The sequence below is a fragment of the Furipterus horrens genome, unplaced genomic scaffold (assembly GCF_987537825.1).
Source record: "Furipterus horrens unplaced genomic scaffold, mFurHor1.1.pri manual_scaffold_6, whole genome shotgun sequence".
Lineage (NCBI taxonomy): Eukaryota > Metazoa > Chordata > Mammalia > Chiroptera > Furipteridae > Furipterus > Furipterus horrens.
This window is the reverse complement of record NW_028327176.1, coordinates 50,948,453-50,969,906: the sequence shown is the minus strand read 5'-3', so window position 1 is coordinate 50,969,906 and position 21,454 is coordinate 50,948,453. Positions and strand designations below refer to the sequence as shown.

Here is a 21,454-nt window from a genome sequence, read left to right as displayed (position 1 = left end):
AGTTTTTTTTTTTTTTTTTTTTTTTTTTTGGTCCATTTCATAAAAGAGCTTATTTATTTATTTTCCAAATGGGTATTCATTATTTGTACAGATACATAAAAGTGATTGCCATTTTTAAAAACATACTAAAAATATACATTGACTACAAAAAAGTATTCACTTTGGGAAGACAATGAGCATGGCTATTTTCAAAATAACAGTAAACACAAGAAGCCAACATATATAAAACATGACACATGTACATCTCATTTTTGACAAAAATAAGTTCTATTTTTTACATTAATGTTTTATTACCAGCTTCTATGACATCCTCCAACTTTATTTATAATTACTATGAAACTTCTATTAGCATGTGTAACTCAAAGGCACTCAATTCAGAGGTTATAAAGTCCTGAGCTTATGTAGGAAATAGGATTTCCAACCAAAATTTGAACATAAATAATTCTAAAGATCAGAGAATATGAAATGTTTAAAGCATAATATTGGTACATAAATAATCTTATGGCCTAATAATAAAGTTGTATAGAATGTCAAAGAAATGACCATGTAAGGCAAAGGAACATACTCAGTCACACTGATTTTCTCCCATTCCAGTTCATCTGAAAGTCTGAAGCTGATTTGTTGTTGTTGTTAAAAGCCCCCCAAAAAGCTAAATTAAAAGCAAAATAAAATAGCATACATTGGGTAAGTTAAATAAAAAGTTTCCTCAGTTTAGCCTCCAAAGCCATGAAAAAAGTACTTAATGATTAAAAACAACTACATATTGGAAGGATATTAGGAGAAATCATAAAGAGAAATTGAAAAAATTTAAATGATGGCCTTAAACACATCAACTGAAAGAGCATTTATAATTGGACTTTCAAATTATTTCTTTAGCATATTTTTAGACAAGTAAAAATTTTACAGATGGATAACTGAGGTACATTAACATTAGGTAGGATCAAAGTTTAAGCTAAAAATTAACTCAATTTTTGGTTGCAGAGAAATGTGAAATTTACCTATAATGATTTTCTACTGATGCTAAATTAAAAACTTGAGCTGACATCTTTATAGCAGAAATAGATTGACAGATATGTTCTTTGTTTTAAAATGCTGTTTTTGAATATATGTATAAAAATGTAATGAGGATAAGAATAGTCTTCTGTATTACCTGTACAGTTCATAAGGCCTTTGTCATTGTTAGCCACCTTAGATATGAACATCACAGAGCCATTAAATTAAAGCTGGCTGAAAAAGTTTTCAAAGTGCTACTGTTTCCAATTCATAAGATCCTCAGTTTTCTGGATTTTCTGGATGACGATTATTTTCAGTTCTTTTTTCTGGTGATATATACAGGAAATTACAGCAGATATATAAAGGGAAGATCAGAAGCCTGCTGTCCAAATTCATCACTACTTGTTCCTATAAAACAAATATGTTGCTTTAATGACAAGTAGATATAATATTAAAAAAAAACACAAAACCCCAACAGAAAATCAATTGTTGAATGGCATGAACTGAAGGAAATAGGATAGTGGATAAAGGCTTGCATCTGGAGTCTGAGAACTGCTGCTCAAATTGCAAAACTCCCACCCACTAGCTGTGTGATCAGGGGAAAGTCACTGACCTCATCAACTGCAGCTTCTTTGCTGTATAATGAGCACAATAGGAGTACCCACCTCATAGGATTACACCAGACAATGCACACAGAGGACTCAGCAAAGCCAGCCATATATGAAGTACTCAATGATGGTAGCTATTTTCATTACTGAAAATTTTCTATCAAGTAGCTACATATTTTATGAACAGATAGAGGCCAAAAATATGTAGACTACTCATTTTGCTTCAATTTGAGGGCCTTTAGGTATATAGCAAATAATTAGATGAAGGTGGGGAGCCATTATTATTAGCAACAATCATGGTTCCCATTCTTATCTAAGATTTCCCACTTCTCTTATGCAGACGTGTTATCCGTCTCTTGGAATATAAAGTACCATGTAAAATCAATAACAAATTCAGTTATCTCAATACACATGAGAACGCCTTGAAAATCCCAAAGAGACAGGAGTTGATAATACACCTGAGAGCCAGAAATGTAACAATCGCTCATGCTACAGATCTCTGTTTGGAACTGTTTATAGCACTTGGTGAACAAAATAAAAATTAGAGTAACAGCAATATTACTGAAAAGGTAACTTCTTCTTTAATATCTATATACATTCTCTGCAATAATATGCATTAGTTTCACCATACATATATTATATATATATTTTGGAGAATATGCCACTAAACACTGTTTAAATCTAGAGTTTAAAATTTTTTACTGAAGTAGGTGCTTCTGGAATGTATTTCTGGAATAATGAGGGACTGAAACTGGAACATTTGCATGACTAATATAGTCTCAATTGGACACAGCTGGGGAAGCAGCAAGATAAATTCGGACAAATTATTCCCTGCTGCAGGGAATGTAATTTAGATAGTATTACTGGAAGGAAATTTAGCTATTAGGAAATATATACACTATCTGACAAGAATTCTACTTCTTGGAACTTATCACTTAAAAAAGTCAGAAAAACCTGCGAGCCAAGTATCGCTGGTTCGATTCCCAGTCAGGGCACATGACTAGGTTGCACATCAGGTCCCCAGTTGGGGGCGCAAGTGAGAGGCAACCACACAGTGATGTTTCTCTCCCTCTCTCCTTTCCCTTCTGTCTAAAAATAAATAAATAAACAAACAAAACAAATAAATAAATAAATAATTTTTAAAAAAGTCAGAAAAATATATGAAGATGTAGCATATACACTTTTTATAACAGTAAAAAAATCCCCCAAAACCAAGAATTATTTAAATTATGGTATATCCAAAACAACTAATACTATGCAGTAATAAAAATATGTGGGTATATATTTACTGACAATAAAAGCTATGCACAGCAAAGTGGAAAAAAAGCAGATTACAAATAGTTAACAGTAAGATCTAATTTTGGCATCACCTCTAAGTGGAGTATAAATTATTTTTATTTTCACTTATACATTCTAATTTTCCATAGCAAACATCTATAACTTATGTGAAAAACACATATAAAATTCCCCAAATAAAGTTCTTCCATAATGCTCTACAGATCTCAGGAAAAAGTTCAAACTCCATTCACAGCCCATCATGTCCTGACTCTAGTTTACTGAACTCTAGACCTCTTTCAGTTCCTTGAACGACCCACGTGCTCCCCTGTCTCCATCTTGGTTCACTTGCCAATTTTTCCAGGAGAGGAGGTTTTCCTTGAGCTGTTTTCCCTTCTCCTACTCCCCCAATAACCACACCTGCCCCCCAACCTCATATTAAGGGTTAGAGATTTCTTCTTCAACATCACACACTACTCTGAGTTCATCTCTACCATGCTACTTAATCTAAGATATAGAATATAAACTCTTCTTTATTTCCTCCACTGCTACCATAGAAACTAGCGTGTGGTAGAGACACAAATGTTTGCTGAATGAACAAATCAAGGAATACTTGGAAGACAAATACTATCTTGGTCTAGTGCTTTTTAAGTCTCTTGCTGCTTTGAGCCATGACAAAATTTTTTAATGAAGTTCCGGGTTCAAGGTAAAGATAGTCATTTTCTATGACACTCCAGAGAGCACAATAGAGAATTCCAGTAGAGGCACATTTGAACTTCCTTATTATATATATACCTTCTCAAATACTTTCCACCACCTGAAAGGGTCAACTCTGTCCTCAGAGTTCCTACAGTGGTTGGAGGACGCTCCATCAGAATGCTGGTGCAGAGTATGTGAGGCCAGAACTATCACTTCCAGCATTCCCTGTAATGCTAAAGACTGATGTTCCATGAGAGTCTCTTCAGTTTGAGGAAAACTGATAACTTTTAATAATTTATGTGAACTATTGGTTCTGGATCCGTTAACAAAAGAGTACGTTCTTTGGAATGGTAGTTAGTTTTAATAGCAATAAACTTCAGCAATATTTTAATGACTCTGATTTTACTTTTTGAAAATGGTTTGCTTTCTCATCCTGACATTTTGAAACTTCAACATGCATGTAAAAAAATGAAGAAACAAATGGCTTTAGAGAATTTGGGAACATTACAGATGTCTGTTATTTTAGAAACCTATTGTGCTAGAGGATAATGTTCTCTTAATATTCAGAATATATATATATGTGTATATATATATAAACATACTGGATTGTCTTCAATGTATCTGCTATCAATGCATAAATGCACTTATGAACACAATGGATCAAGCAATTAAAATTCACAACTTTTTGAAGATAATATTTAGGATAAACAACTATTGCCCTATTAAAGCTTTTTCTCACCCTTCAAAATCAAATTATGTGTTTTTTTTAAGGGGGGTCTTAGTTGCACTTAGTAGCAGAATGGAGTAAACTACGCAAAAGTAAACATGGTCCTTTCATCTTTACCGTCAAAAAAATTTTCAAACCAATCTTTAACTCAAATGTTAATTCTACTTAAGAATTTTAATTCTAATTAGGATAAGGGGGTTCAAAAGACAAATAGTATAATGAAATAACAAAAAAGTAATTAAACATACCTGATCCTTTTCAAGTGTAAGTATTTGATAGCCAGTTGTTCTACTACATATTAGTTTTCCACTACTATCAAAAGAGGCCAAACGTAATCTAGGATAAAAACAACAACCACAAATAAAAAATAAACATACAATTTTTTAAACCATAGATTAATTTAAGTAAGTCCTCCCTCACTTTAATATTTAATTTTGTCTCGCATATTCTCTAAGTCCTTTATGTTTGATGGAAGACTTTAAAGTCTTCTCAAACTACAAAATGACTACATTTAGATTTAAAAGCTTGTGCTATTACACAAATCTGAGACAAAAAAATATAAGTACTGTTTTTGTGGTAATATATATATAAAATTTACCATTTTAACCATTTTTAAGTGTATATTTAGTATTAAATACATTCACATTGTTCTGCAATTATCACCACCATCCATCTCCAAAACTTTTTCATTTGCCCCATCTGAAATTCTGAACTCAGTGAACATGAATTCCCCATTTCCCCTTACCTCAGACCCTGACAACCACTTTCTGTCTCTCTGAACTTGTCGACTCTAGATACCTTGTGTGAGTGGAATAATATAGTAGTTGTTCTTTTGTGACTGGCTTATTTCACTTAGCATAATGTCCTCAAGGTAGCCCGTGTCAGGGCTTCCATTTTAACGCTGTATAATATTCTATTGTATGGACATGCCACATTTTGCTTATGTTCATCCATCAATGGACACTCAGTTGCTTCTACCTTTTGGCTAATGTGAATAATGGTATTATAAAAATCTGTACAAGTCCCTGCTTTCAATTATTTTGTGTAAATACCCAGAAGAAGAATTGCTGGATCTCATGGTAATTCTGTATAATTTTTGAGGAAATGCCATACCGTTTTCTACAAAAGATGAACCATTTTACATTCCCATGAGCAATGTATAAGAGTCCAATTTCTCTATGTCCTCACCAACACTGCTTTGTTTTTGATAATAGCAATCCTAAAAGTTGTGAGATAGTATCTCATTATGGTTTTGATTTGCATTTCCCTGATGATTAGTGGTGTTCAGTACCTTTTCATGTGCTTACTGGCCATTTGTATATCTTCTATGAAGAAATATTAATTTAAATACATCCTTTACCCATTTTTGAATGTTTTTTTCTTTTGTTATGGAATTTTAGGACTTTTTAAATATATTCTGGATATTAACCCCTTATCAGATATATGGTTAGCAAATATTTTCTCTCATTTTGTGGGCTGCCTTTTCACTTGTTGATTATGCCCTTTGATGCAGTTTTTATTTTCATTTTTTAAATATGCTTTACTGATTATGCTGTTATAGTTGTCCCAATTTCTTTTCCCTTTGTTCCCCTCCACCGCGTGAATCCCCTCCTCCAGTTGTCCACCCCCGCTTAGTCCATGCCCATTGGTTGTGCATATAGTTCTTCTCAACATCTTTCTGTCTACTCCACTCCCTCCTACTATGCTTCTTAATTCCTGTACCATCACCCTCCCTTTACCCTCTCCCCCGACCCCACTGACACTCCCCGAATATGTTCCCCATACCTATAATTCTTTTTCTCCTCTCATTGCCTACTTAGTTTGCCTTTGTTTCACTTTCCTAGCTTCTGTTGTTGGTTGTCGTGATAGTTTTCATTTTAATGTTCATAGTTTCGATCCTCTTTCTCCTAAACAGGTCCCTTTAACATTTCATATAACAGTAGTTTGGATCTGAGGAAATCTTTCAGTTTTATTTTGTTCTGGAAGCACTTTCTCTGTCCTTCTATTCTGAATGACAGCTTCGCTGGATAGAGTAATCGTGGCTGTAGGTTTTTGCTTTTCATTACTTTGAATATTTTTTGCCAGTCCCTTCTTGCCTGCAGAGTTTCTTTTGAGAAATCAGCTGAAAGTCTTATTGGGACCCCTTTGTACTTAGTTCTCTTCTTCTCTCTTGCTGCTTTTAAGATTCTCTCTTTATCCTTAATTTTTGACATTTTGATTATAATGTGTCTTGGTGTGGTTCTCCCTGGGTCCAGTTTTTTTGGAACTCTCTGTGCTTCCTGGACCTGTAAGTCTGTTTCCTTCCCCAAGTTAGTGAAGTTCTGCTTCATTATTTTTTCACATAATTTTTCAATTTCTAGTTCTTCTTCTTCACCTTCTGGGAACCCTATGATTCAGATGTTGGCCAGCTTATAGCTGTCCCATCGGTTTCTGAGCCTCTCCTCATTTTCCTCACTTTTCGTTTCCTCTTTCTGCCTTGGTTGACTATTTGTTCCTTCCCTGTTTCAAATTGTTGATTTAATCCCTGGTTTTCGTTCCCTCACCACTTGTTTCATATGTGTTTTTGTTAGTTTCAGCAGAACTAGCCTTCATTCCTTCCCTGTCTTGATTAAGATCTGCTGTCAGGTCTGTAAGCATTCTTATAACCAAAGCTCTGAACTGTGCCTCAAAAAGACTGCCTATCTGCTGATCTGTTAGATTAGATATTTGCTGTCTGATCAGCTGTGTCACTGGGATCTCTATTATGATTCCTGCCATCCTGACAGTTTTGTTCTAACCTTTGCTTCCTCGGCCGGTCTGTCACACCTCCTACACTATAGGGGGCGGAGCCCTGTGCACTCTTTTCACTACTGGGCGACCCTTCTCACCACACTGTGGTGTTTTGTGTGGAGGCGGGGGTCCAAGATGGATTCTTGCCATTCACTCTCCACTGAGAGACCAGGAGCTTATTCCTCCATTCCCACCCGCTCCGGCCCTTACAGTCCGAGGCAATGGGAGTCTGCCTTCCCCGGAATTGCGAGCTGATGGGTCTGGTCTGCAGCCAGAGGTGCTCCCCAGGCGCTTCTCGCCTCCCCTGTGCTTACTGCTGTCACACCGCCGTTGCTGCAGCTGCCGCCGCCAGCACAGCTTGACCTCTCCATCTCAGCTCTGCCCCTCCTACCTGTCTGGACGAGCACCACTTCTTTATAACTTTATACGTTGGACTTCCATGTAGCTTTATTTTCTGGAACTTCTAGTTATTTCTGGTTTTTCAGATGTACTCCTTCTTAGTTGTGGAGGGAGACGGAACATGTCAGTCTAAGCCTTCATGTTGGCCGGAAGTCCACAGTTTTTAGTTTTGATAAAGTCCAATTAACCTTTTTCTTTCACTGCCTGTGCTCTGGTGTCGTATTGTAGAAATTCCTACCAAATCCAATGTCAATAAGCTTTTCCCCAGTATTTTCTTTTAAGAGTTATTTTATAGTTTTAGCTCTCATGTCTAGGACTTTGCTCCATTTTGAGTTAATTCTTGTATATGTTATAAGGTAAGTATAAATATGGGACTTAAAAAAAATTGTTCATTAAGCTATTATCCAAGTTGTCAGCATCCTCTCCAGAAAAACACTGACAGCTAAAGTATTAGGCAATGTTGGAGATATTAAATCTTATAGAAAGTAAAGAATAATACCAGGCATGTTTTTGTGGAAAAATACCTCGCTATATTTCCAGCTTGGACCTTTTATTTGCTAGGAATAGCAGCAAGGCAGCAGCTTCAGCTTCAGCTTCAAGCCATGTATCAACCCTTTATCATTATTATTATAGCCTATTCTTTCTCCCTAGCATACTAGATCTAGATCTTATCATTTTGATTATAAATACATTATAGGAATGGAGACTTTCATTTCCTTTCACATTCATATATATTGTAGGTTATCAAAGTTCTATTATTGGTGTAAATTATCAAGGTTTTATTTCACTTTTTAAATATTTCTTCGGGAGTGAGTTGGAACAGGGTGGGGAAATCTCAACCTACCTAAATGCTATGCTCCTTCGAGGTTGTAAACTGACAGATCCACTACATGGCTGATTCAGTGTATTGCGTTTGAAAATGATGTATCGATTGGTATAAGTTACAAGCAGGTCAAAGCCGAAGTTAAAACCTGTCCATCGCCAGCAGTACTAAGAAATACAAAAGAGAAAGATTTATTTCAGTTTATCATGCTAGCAAGTTAAATTTCAAAATGTCATTTCTTTCTCTAACTCATTCCAAATATTTCTCTCTCATTGGTCCATATTTTTTGTCAATGCCTTTTCCTTAAGGCTTTCCACACAGAATATATCTGTAAATATGTATATTAAGGTTTACCATAGAGATAGAGTATATATCAAAGCCAAAGCAGCAGCCTTTATGATCACTGTTCCTTAAGGTATTTTCCTAATATCACCTCTTCATGACCTATTTAATTATATCTCCACGCTGTAATTTTATCATAAGTAATATGGCTTTTCACTGCAACTCTAAGTAGGTATAGTTTAGGACACTAGGAATCTAGATGAAGGTAGAAAGAATCTATTAAAATCTACCTTGCTTTAAAAATACTCTAAAATACTTTAAGTAACCAACAATAACACAACTGCGTCATTTAAATACCATCACGAGGCTCGTAAGTTTGTTAATTCTATTGTTTAATAACAAGAGACTATGAAGTAAGGTGGTGTGGTAGAGTGAAGTAAAGTTAGGCCTTTAAGTATTTGGTTGACACTCTGAATTACAACACTAATTCAACAGTTCACCAATATTTATAGAGCACATATCATATATTGGGTACTGCTCTAGGCATTGAAGAAATAGTAGTAAATTAAGTTTCTGCCCTAGCAGAATGCATACTTTAATATGTTTATATGTTTGTGTGGAAGGAGTAGATAAATAATACACTTGGAATGAAATGGAATGGAAGAGAAGGGAACAGAACAGAATGTCAGAGAGAGAAGAGGGTAGAGAAGGGAGACTTGCAGTTGGGGAGCCTGATGGTTCAGACAGGTGGTCAAGGAAAGACTAAGGAGATGCTAGGTGAGTGAAGTCCTGAGTCAACTAAGAAGTGGATTAGGTAGCTATATGAAGAAACAATAACTTAAACAACAAGTACAAAGCACTGGAGGAGAAAATATTTATGTATGAGGAATAACAAGAATGGCTATGTGGCTATGTGGTGGGTAAAAATTCAGGAGGGATAGTTCAGGAGCGAGGAGTCCCAGCCCCACATCAGGCCCCCAACCCAGAGTTTCAGTGGCAGGAAGATAAATTCCCACAAGTTTCGGCTGCAAAAGCCAACGGTAATTGAGTTGGTGGAAGAAACTGCTGGAGCCCCAAGCAACTGATCTTAAAGAATCCAAACATGGACTCACCTACTCAGACACACTCCCTCTGAGCTCCAGAGCTAGAGTAGCAACTTGAAAGGCATCAGTGGTACAGAGGGAGGAACTGAAGTGCCTGGCATCAAGGCAAGCAGAGTCCATTGTCCCTTTTATAAACCCTGGCCCCATAGATCCAGTGGGCTGGTAACATATCTGAGACGCCATTAACCTGGCTAACACTGTTTGACCTGCCTTGGTGATCTCCAGAGACTCTGCCCCACCAGAATTACCAGCCCACCCAAGCTGCTTTTCCATATGAAAAGATGATCTTGGTTCATGCTACACAACTTCCTAAATCCTCTCAAACAAGCAATGGCTGCCCTCAGTGAGCCCCAGGCCCAGCACTACTAGCAGCAGCCAGCCTAAATTCATAGCAAGGCTTTGCCTCGGAATCTCCAAGCCCAGCACAAGTAGCAGTCATCTCAGATTGGTTTATAGCTCAGGCAGGGTGCCCAGGGAAAACACAGGTAGGGGCTTATCTTGGCCTGCACTACCCGGGGAAACCCCAGGGCCAGTGTACCCAGTGAACAGCTACAGGCCACATCGAAGTACCACCACCCAGCCCCTGCAGAGCTGGTCCTCCATAGAGGGCAGAGGTTGGTGGTCAGTGGTTACAGCCAATACTCGCAGCTGACTGGCCTGGGTAAATCCCTCCCATTGATCTGCCAACAGCAACCAAGGCTCAACTACAGGAGGAGGGTATACTCAGCCCACACGAAGGGCATACCTTGAGTACCCAGCTTGGGTATTAGGGGAGGCTGTACCACTGGACCCTACAGGACACCTGCTATATTAAGTCACACACTACCAAGACACGGAGTCAAAGCAGCTCTACCTAATACATAGAAACAAACACAAGGAGGCTGCCAAATTGAGGAGGCAAAGAAACATGGCCCAAATGAAAGAACAGATCAAAACTCCAGGAAAAGAGCTAAACAAAATGGAGATAAGCAATCTATCAGATACAGAGTTCTAAACACTGGTTATAAGGATGCTCAAGGACCTTAGTGAGGACCTCAACAGCATAAGAAAGATCCAGTCAGAAACAAGGGATACACTCATTGAAATAAAGAACAATTTACAGGGAAATAACAGTAGAGTGGATGAAGCCAAGTATCAAATCAATGATTTGAAACATAAGAAAGCAGAACACAACCAATCAGCACAGCAAGAAGAAAAAAGAATTAAAAAAAAAAAAAAAAGAGGATAGTACAAGAAGCCTCATGGACAACTTTAAGAGGTTCAAGATTTGCATCATACAAGTGCCACAAGAAGAAGAGAAAGACAATATATTGGAAGTCTATTTGAAAAAATAATGAAAGAAAACTTCCTTAATTTGGTGATGGAAATAGATATGCAAGTCCAGGAAGCAAAGAGAGTCCCAAACAAGATGGATGCAAAGAGGCCCACTCCAAAACACAACATAATTAAAATGCCAAAGTTTAAAGATAAAGAGAAAATCTTAAAAGCAGCAAGAGAAAAGCAGTTAGTTACCCACAGGAAAGTTCCCAAAAGACTGTCAGCTGATTTCTCGAAAGAAACTTTGCAGGCTAGAAAGGACTGGCAAGAAATATTCAGTCATGAATAGCAGGAACCTATAGCTGAGGTTGCTCTACCCAGCAAAGCTATGGCTTAGAATCAAAGGGAAGATAAAGAGCTTCCCAGGCAAGAAAAAACTAAAGGAGTTCATAATCACCAAACCATTATTATATGAAATGTTAAAGGAACTTATTTAAGAAAAAGAAGATCAAAACTATGAACATTAAAGTGGCAAAAACACATATCTATCAACAATGGAATCTAAAAAATGAACTAAACAAACAAGAACAGAGACAGAATCAGGGATACGGAGAGTGTTTTGCTGGTTGCCTGATGGGTGTGGGGGAATGGGTGAAGAGGTGAGGGGATTAAGAACTACAAATAGGTAGCTACAGAATAGCCACAGGGATGTAAAGTACAATATAGGAAATGGAGTAGTCGAAGAACTTATATGCATGACCCATGGACATGAAGAATGGTGAGGGTACTGTCTGAGGGAGTGAGGGGTGCTGGGTGAAGGGTCAAAGGAGGAAAAATCAGGACAACTATAATAGCATAATCAATAAAATATAAAAAAAGAAAGAATAGGATCCAAAGTCTGTAGCTTATGCAATATGAAGAGGAGCTATTTATGAGTTGGAGACTATTTGGGAAGGAGGAAGTTTGAGGATGAAAAAGAGTTCAGCTTGAGACTCTTGGGATAACTGAGATGCTATTAGGATTTTAAGAAAGATGTCAAGTGAGTAGCTGGATATATGAATCTGAAGTTAGAAGTCATAAGTATTAAGTGATGAGATCATTTAAGGTGAGATCACTTAGGGGTGAGCACAGATAGGGAAGAAGTTCAAGTACTGAGCCTTTAGTCACACCAACACTTGATCAAAAAGAGAAGAAGAATCTAGCAAAGACTCAGAAGTAGGAAGAAAATCAATACAGTATGCAGTCCTGGAAGTCCAATGGAGAATATCTCCAAGAAGAAGTGAGTGAAAGGATGTGTCATATTTTTAAGACCTTTCTGAAGACTAAAAACTACTTGATTTGGTAATGTGGAAATCAACTGGTGACAGTGACACACAGCAGCTTCACTGGAAGTAGCCCTGGCTGGTGTGGTTTAGTGGACTGAGCTCTGGCCTGTGACCTGTAAGGTCACGGGTTCGATTCCCAGTCAGGGCACATGCCTGGGTTGCAGGCCAGGTCCCCAGTTGGGGACATGCAAGAGGGAACTGATGTTTCTCTCCCTCTCATTCTCCCTCCCTTCCCCTCTCTCTGAAAATAAATCTAAAAAGAGAGAGAGAGAGAGAGTGAGAGAGAGAGAGACTTCCGGCCAAGATGGAGGCCTAGACTGACATGTTCCATCTCCCTCCACAACTAAGAAGGAATATAACTACCACAAAACCAGAAATAACTAGAAGTTCCAGAAAATAAAGCTACATGGAAGTCCAACGTATGAAGTTATAAAGAAGTGGTGCTCATCCGGACGGGTAGGAGGGGTGAAGCCGGGGTGGAGAGGTCAAGCTGTGCTGGCGGCAGCACCTGTGGCGAAGGCGACGGGACTGCAGACACCCGTATTTAAGGGGAGGCGAGAAGCGCCTGGGGAGCACCTCTGGCTGCAGACCAAACCCGTCAGCTCTCGATACCAACGCCAGGGAAGGCAGATCCCCATTGCCTCGGACTGTGAGGGTTGGAGGGCATGGAGACAGAGAAGGAGGCTCCTGGTCTCTCAGTGGAGGGTGAATGGCAGGAATCCATCTTGGACCCCTGCCCCCACACAAAGCGCCACAGTGTGGTGAGAAGGGTCACCTGGTAGTGACGAGTGCATGGGGCTCCGCCCCCTATAGCGTAGGAGGTGTGACAGCCACACCCAGGAAACAAAGGTGAACACAAAATGGTCAGAATGGCAGGGATCATGCTAGAGATCCCAATCACACAGCTGACCAGACAGCAAATACATGATGTATCAGACCAGCAGATAGGAAATCTTTCTGCGGCACAGTTCAGAGCTCTGGTTATAAGAAAGCTTACAGATCTAACAGCAGATCTTAAACAAGACGGGGAAGGAGTATGTTAGCGGGTATTTTTCAGATGTCCAGCCAGTAGGGTAATTAGGTGGACTTGGGTCCCGGAAACCGAACCCCCGCAGTTGCATGCTCCGACCAAGCAGAACAAGGAACTTAACCTAACTGTTACTCCTTTGAGCAGTGACCTGTTCCTTTGAGCAATGACCTGGGAATAGTAGAAAATTTTTGTTTATACAAGCTGTATTTCTGTCCAAGTTCCTGCACCTGCAGGAACAGGAATGTACCTGAAATGCTTTATAAGCCCCCCAGTCCCCAGGGTCGGGGCTGTTCACCTAAATCTGGCTTGTGGACGGGTGGACAGTCGCTGGCCAGCTAAAATAAATGCCACAATTTGAAATTCAAATTGTCTCGGACTCTCCATTCTCGCAAATGCACCATAACAGAATGAAGGCTAGTCCTGTTCATTTCTAACAAAAACACATACGAAACTAGTGGTGAGGGAAGGAAAACCAGGGATTAAATCAACGAATCAGAACATAAGGAAGGAACAGTCAACAAGGGCAGAAAGAGGAAACGAAGAGTGAGAAAAATGAGGACAGGCTCAGAAACCTCTGGGACAGTTATAAGTGGGCCAACATCTGAATCATAGGGTTCCCAGAAGGTGAAGAAGAAGAACTAGAAATTGAAAAATTATGTGAAAAAATAATGAAGCAGAACTTCACTAACTTGGGGAAGGAAACAGACTTACAGGTCCAGGAAGCACAGAGAGTTCCAAAAAAACTGGACCCAGGGAGAACCACACCAAGACACATTATAATCAAAATGTCAAAAATTAAGGATAAAGAGAGAATCTTAAAAGCAGCAAGAGAGAAGAAGAGAACTAAGTACAAAGGGGTCCCAATAAGACTTTCAGCTGATTTCTCAAAAGAAACTCTGCAGGCAAGAAGGGACTGGCAAGAAATATTCAAAGTAATGAAAAGCAAAAACCTACAGCCACGATTACTCTATCCAGCAAAGCTGTCATTCAGAATAGAAGGGCAGAGAAAGTGCTTCCAGGACAAAATAAAACTGAAGGATTTCCTCAGATCCAAACTACTGTTATATGAAATGTTAAAGGGACCTGTTTAGGAGAAAGAGGATCAAAACCATGAACATTAAAATGAAAACTGTATCACAACAACCAACAGAAGCTAGGGAACTGAAACAAAGGCAAATTAAGTAGGCAACGAGAGTGGAAAAAGAATTATAGGTATGGGGAGCATATTGAGGGGAGGTCAGTGGGGAGGGGGAAGAGGATAAAGGGAGGGAGATGGTACAAGAATTAAGAAGCATAGTAGGAGGGAGTGGAGTAGACAGAAAGATGTTGAGAAGAACTATATGCACAACCAATGGGCATGGACTAAGCGGGGGTGGACAACTGGAGGAGGGCGTCACTGGGTGGAGGGGAACAAAGGGAAAAGAAATTGGGACAACTGTAACAGCATAATCAATAAAGCATATTAAAAAAGAAAAAGAAAGAAAACAGGAAGTAGAAATAATAATCAACTTTTTCCAAAGGGTTTAGCTCAAAGGGGTGCAGAGAAATGGAGTGGTAACTGAGGGAAATGTTGGATCAGAGTATGGTTTAAGATGGGTGATCCTGCAGCATGTTATATACTCACTGACAATGATCCAATAGAAGAGAAAAATTGATGACATAGGAGAGGAATGTGGTAACTGTAGGAACAAAGCTTTTGAACAGATGAGAGGATGAACTAAGTTAGAAGCAGATGGTTCATCTATTCTAATAAGAGGAAAAGCATGGCACATAGCTATAGATGCAGTTAGAGTGGTAGAATTACTGGTAGGATGTACGAATTCTCTTCCTCTTGATTTTATTTTCCAAATGAAGAAGTACTGTAATATCATCAGTAAGATGGGGGTAGTAGCACTGTCCTTTTGAGAAAGTATGAGAGTTACTCAAGTGGGAGGATAAATTCACTAAGGAAATTTAGAAGGATCACCATGCAACATTAATGACCTGCTTGAAATTTGTAAGCACCTGCTGGGGAATGGTATTTTTCTTTAGTCACATTCACTTGTTAGGGAGCAGGCAAGGAGTGCATGGAAAGTTGGGATTTAATAAGAATTGAGGTTTAGGGAAGTGAGTTTGACAGAGGGATATTAACAGTACAAGCCAAGGGACTGATTTTAAGATGGAGCATAGACTATAAGTCAAGTAAAGAAAGAAGTAGGTGGGAAGATGGCGGAGGAGTGAGGAGAGGCTGTGGTTTCAGGCTCCCGAGACCCTTCTGCAGTTTGGGCTAATTGCAGACAGAACATCTCAGTGAGCAGCTGGACACTGTCAGGAGTCGAGCCAAGGCACTGCTAGATTAGAGAAAATCCATCTGGGAACAACCTGTTTAGTGAGGATAACGGAGAAAAAGGGGACGAAACGGGATTCCTGACTGGGAGGGCTGCCGGAGCTGTGGCTGGAAGTAAACAAAGGCTTTTTGGCAACCGCAGGCTACCCAGGAGAGGTGTTGGGAGGAGAGCGGATCTCTGCCCGCTGGCAGAGACGGGACTCGACCAAGTGGCATTGGCGCTGAAGGACAGGAGACAGCGTGCTGCCGGGCAAGTGAGAACATAATTCTCCTTTATATTTTTCTCTAGTGGATGGTGGAGAGAGGAGGAAAGTTTGGGGGTGGTAGCCCATTCTTGAGGAGCGCAGGCGCAGTAGTGTGCTCATCCACCCCCCAACCCTCCCCCTGGGTCACAGGGGTGTGCATAGGGAAGTGCCCTCATTCACTGGCCCAGGTGCGCAAGGCTGCGCGTCCAGGTGCCCTTCGGACACACGCCAACAGACATAAAATCAGTGACCCAACGGGCGCAGGGAGGGCACACTGGACACGCAGAAGACTGTGCGCAGTCGCCCCTGGCCAGCCCACTGGGCGCCAGGCCAAAGTACCAGGCCGGAATCCGGAGCGCAGAGCACTTGCCCAGGCTCTGCACATGCCCGCTCAGGAGGTGCCGGAACGGTGGGCAGCAGCGACTCACACTCACGTCTACTGAGCACAAGTGTCTGCGGCCCTGCCGTAAGAGGCGAAAGACCAACTCCCAGAACACGGCGCTGCAGGCCTGAGGCTAGCTCCCCAGCCTCTTGGGTACACACCAGCACTGGAGCCAAAAAACACCTCAAGGGCTTTCCCGGAGCGCAGCGCGGCCGGCTTCCTCGGAACGCGGCGCGGCCGGCTTTCTAGGAGTGCGGCGCGGCAGGCTGGAGCTTAGGTCCCCGTACACCTTGGGCGCCCACCGGTGCTCGAGCCAAAAAAACACCTCGAGGGTTTTCCCGGAGCGAAGCGCGGCCGGCTTTCTCAGAGCGCGGCGTGGCCAGCTTTCCAGGAGCACGGCGCGGCAGGCCTGAGCTTAGTTCCCCGGACACCTTGGGCGCGCACCGGTGCTCGAGTCAAAAAAACACCTGGAGGGCTTTCCCGGAGCTTGGCGCGGCCTGCTTTCTAGGAGCGCGGCGCAGCAGGCCTGAGCCTAGTTCCCCAGCCGCTTTGGGCGCGCACTGATGCTTGAGTGAAAAAAAAAAAACACCTTGCCAGCTTCCCCAAAGTGCGGCGTGGCCTGCTTTCCTGGAGCGTGGCGTGGCAGACCTGAGGTGGGCTCTTGGCTGCCTTGCATTGCGCCCTGCCGGCCACCTCGCACACACCACTGCTGCAAGGAAAAGGAATCTCTGACCCATCACATTAGACCAGCTGTGGATGCAGAAAAAGAAGACGACACAAGAAGGCTGAACTGACATCTCCACAAAAAAATTCGAGATAAAGTGGCTAGAGTGACTCTCAATCAACAAGCCAGAAGGAATATCCTAACAACAACAAAAAAAAAATCTGAAATATAATCAGACAGCATAAACAAATGATATAAAAGGTACCCCAAGAACATCAGGCTCAGGAGATCAAGGAGACTGCACCACTGAAACCCCCAGATCTACCATAAAAAATCTCATACCACAAAGGTGGGAAGGCAAAGCAGAAAAACCCAAATAACAAAAACAAACAAAAAGAATCCAACATGGTAAGACGCAGAAACAACCTCTCAATGAAAAGAAAAGAGGAATCCCCAGAAATAGAGGTAGATGGAACAGATACAGCCCAAATGTCAGACATGGAATTCAAAACTATGGTGGTGAAGAAGCTCAATATGCTCGAAAACCTCAAAAACAACTATGACAACCTCCAAGGAAGTTACCAACAGCTCCAAGAAAATTACAGGGAACTTGCAGAGAACTACACCAGCATAAAAAAAGACATAGAAACTATCAACAAGAACCAGGAAGAAATGAAGAATGCAATCTCTGAACTGAAAAACACAGTAGAATCAGTCAAAAGCAGACTAAACGAAGCAGAAGATCGGATTAGTGAGTTAGAGGATAATGTAGGTAATAATTCTCAAATGATACAGCAAAATGAAAAAAGATTGAAAAAATATGAACAAGATATAAGGGAATTACAGGATAGCATTAGAAAAAATAATTTAAGGATCATAGGAATAAGAGAGGGAGAAGAAAAGGAGCATGGAATTGAAAAACTGATAGGAGAAATAGTGACAGAAAATTTTCCGAACCTGATGAGAGAAAAAGTTATGCAAGTCCAAGAAGCACTGAGAGTTCCAATAAAGAGGAACCCCCAAAAACCCACTCCAAGGCACATCATAGTGAAAATGGCAACATTCCATGATAAATAGAGAGAATCATAAAAGCAGCAAGAGAAAAACAGCAAATAACTTACAAGGGAGCTCCAATAAGGCTATCGACCGATTTCTAAACAGAAACATTACAAGCCAGAAGGGAATGGTCAAAAATATTTCAAGCAATGAAAAACAAAGGCCTACAACCAAGAATACTCTACCCAGCAAGGCTCTCATTCAAAATAGAAGGTGAAATAAGGAGTTTCTCAGACAAAGGAAGACTAAAAGAATACATCTCCACCAAACCAGCATTGCAAGAGATGCTGAAGGGAATATTCTAAGAAAAAGGAAGAGAAAAAACAAAAAAAAGAGTAGAGGAACAGAGATACAAAAGGGAAATGAATAAATACATGTCAATAATAACCTTAAATGTAAATGGATTAAATGCTCCCATTAAAAGACATAGGGTAACAGAATGGATAAGAAAACAGGACCCACATATTTGCTGTCTACAAGAAACACACCTCAAAACAAAAGATTTACATAGACTGAAAGTAAAGGGATATAAAAAAATATTCCAAGCAAATGGACCTGAAAAAAAAGCTGGGGTAGCAGTCCTCATATCAGACAAAACGGATTTCAAAGCAAGGGCAATAAAAAGAGACAAAGAAGGACATTTCATAATACTTAAAGGAACGATTCATCAAGAAGATATAACACAGATAAACATATATGCACCCAACATAGGAGCACCCAAATACATAAAGCAAATACTAGAAGACCACAAGAAGGATATTAAAAACAACACACTCATAACAGGGGACTTCAACACTCCATTATCAACAATAGACAGATAAGGATATACAGGCATTGAACAACACACTAAACCACATGGACTTAACTGATATATATAGAACTTTTCACCCCAAAGAAGCAAAATATACATTCTTTTCAAAGGCACATGGGACATTTTCAAAGATAGACCACATAATAGGACACAAAACAAGCCTCAACAAATTCAAGAAAATTGAAATCATATCAAGCATCTTTTCATTCAGACCACAATGGCTTGAAACTAAAAATCAACCTCAGGGAAAAAAAAATCAAAGACACCCAAACTCATGGAGAATGAATAACATGCTCTTAAATAACGAATGGGTTAACAATGACATCAAAGAGGAAATCAAGAAATTTCTAGAAACTAATGACAATGAACACACAACAGCCCAAAACCTATGGGACACAGCAAAAGCAGTCCTAAGAGGGAAGTTCATAGCAATACAGGCATATCTGAAAAGGCTAGAAGAATCTCAAATAAAAAACCTAACCATAAAGCTACAAGAACTAGAACAGCAACAACAAACAAAGCCTAGGGCAAAAAGAAGAAAGGAAATCATCAAGATCAAAGCAGAATTAAACAACATAGAAACGAAATGAACAATCAAAAAAAATCAACAAAACTAGGAGCTGGTTCTTTGAAAAAATAAACAAAATTGACAAGCTTCTAGCCAGGCTCATTAAGAAAAAAAGAGAAGACCCAAATAAACAAAATGAGAAATGAAAGAGGAGAAATCACGACTGATACCTCAGAAATACAAACAATTATAAGAAATTACTACAAACAACTATATGGCAAGAAATTAGACAACCTAGTAGAAATGGACAGATTTCTAAAAACATATAACCTTCCAAAACTGAATCAAGAAGAAGTAGAAAGTCTCAACAGACCAATAACAAAGAAGGAAATTGAAACAGTAATCAAAAATCTCCCTGCACACAAAAGCCCTGGACCGGATGGCTTCACAGGAGAATTTTACAAAACATTTAGGGAAGAACTAACTCCTACCCTCCTCAAACTATTCCAGAAAATCCAAGAAGAGGAAAAAATCCCAAACTCTTTCTATGAAGCCAGTATTACCCTAATCCCAAAACCAGGTCAGGACACAGCAAAGAAAGAAAACTACAGGCCAATATCACTGATGAACATAGATGCTAAAATCCTCAATAAAATTTTGGCAAACAGGATCCAACAATATATCAAAAAGATCATACACCATGATCAAGTGGGATTCATCCCAGGGATGCAAGGATGGTTTAATATTCGCAAATCAATAAATATAATACATCACCTAAACAAAAGGAAAGACAAAAATCACATGATCATATCTATAGATGCAGAAAAAGCATTTGATAAAGTACAACACCCATTTATGTTGAAAACACTCAGCAAAATGGGAATACAGGGAGCATACCTTAACATCATTAAGGCTATATATGAGAAGCCTGAAGCCAACATCATACTCAATGGACAAAAACTGAAAGCATTCCCCCTGAAATCAGGAACTAGACAAGGCTGTCCACTCTCCCCACTTCTATTCAACATAGTGTTGGAAGTCCTAGCCACAGCAATCAGACAAGACAAAGAAATAAAAGGCATCCAAATTGGGAAAGAAGTAAAACTATCACTATTTGCAGACGACATGATAGTATACCTAGAAAACCCTATAAACTCCACTAAAAGACTACTTGATATAATAAGTGAATTTGGCAAAATAGCAGGGTACAAAATAAATATACAGAAATCTAAGGCATTTCTGTACACCAACAATAAAATCTCAGACAGAAGCAAAAAAGAAAATACCATTTACTATAGCAACAAGAAAAATAAAGTACCTAGGAATAAACTTAACCAAAGAGATAAAAGACCTGTACAGTGAAAATTATGCAACATTGAAGAAAGAAATTAAGGAAGATACAAATAAATGGAGGCAAATACCATGTTCTTGGATGGGAAGAATCAACATCATCAAAATGGCTATACTACCCAAAGCAATTTACAAATTCAATGCAATCCCTATTAAAATACCAATGACATATTTCACTGACCTAGAACAAATCCTCCAAAAATTCATATGGAACCAAAAAAGATCCCGAATAGCAAAAGCAATCTTGAAACAGAAGAACACAGCAGGAGGAATCACGATACCAGACACCAAACAATACTACAAAGCCACTGTGATCAAAACAGTCTGGTACTGGCATAAGAACAGACATATAGATCAGTGGAACAGAACTGAGAGCCCAGAAATAAACCCAGGCCTCTATGGTCAACTAATCTTTGATAAAGGAGGAAGGAACATAAAATGGAGTGAGAAGAGCCTCTTTAACAAATGGTCCTGGGAGAACTGGACAGGGACGTGCAAAAAAATGAAACTAGACCACCAACTTACACCACACACGAGAATAAACTCAAGATGGATTAAAGACTTAAATGTAAGCCGTGATACCATAAAAGTCCTAGAGGAAAACATAGGCAGGAAAATTTCAGATATCCCACGTAACGATATCTTCAAGGATACATCTCCCAGGGCAAGAGAAATAAAGGAAAAAATAAACAAATGGGACTACATCAAACTAAAAAGTTTCTGCTCATCAAAAGAAAACATCAGCAAGATGAAAAGGAAACCAACCATATGGGAAAACATATTTGCCAATGATATCACAGACAGGGGACTGATCTCCAAAAT

The 21,454-nt window shown here is 39.6% G+C and overlaps 1 protein-coding gene across 2 annotated transcripts in view; it reads right to left on the bottom strand.

The window, feature by feature from the left end:
* Positions 1-9: 9 nt before the first annotated feature.
* Positions 10-21,454, bottom strand: part of GMCL1 (germ cell-less 1, spermatogenesis associated) — a 61,051-nt gene continuing 39,606 nt past the window's right edge. For both annotated transcript variants that reach the window (XM_090281472.1, XM_090281473.1), the window contains 3 exons: positions 8,315-8,460; positions 4,551-4,638; positions 10-1,401 (listed from right to left, as the gene is read on the bottom strand). In XM_090281472.1, the coding sequence (XP_090137598.1) occupies positions 1,273-1,401; positions 4,551-4,638; positions 8,315-8,460 (363 nt within the window). In that variant the 3' untranslated portion in view covers positions 10-1,272. The remainder of the gene's footprint in view (positions 1,402-4,550; positions 4,639-8,314; positions 8,461-21,454) is intronic.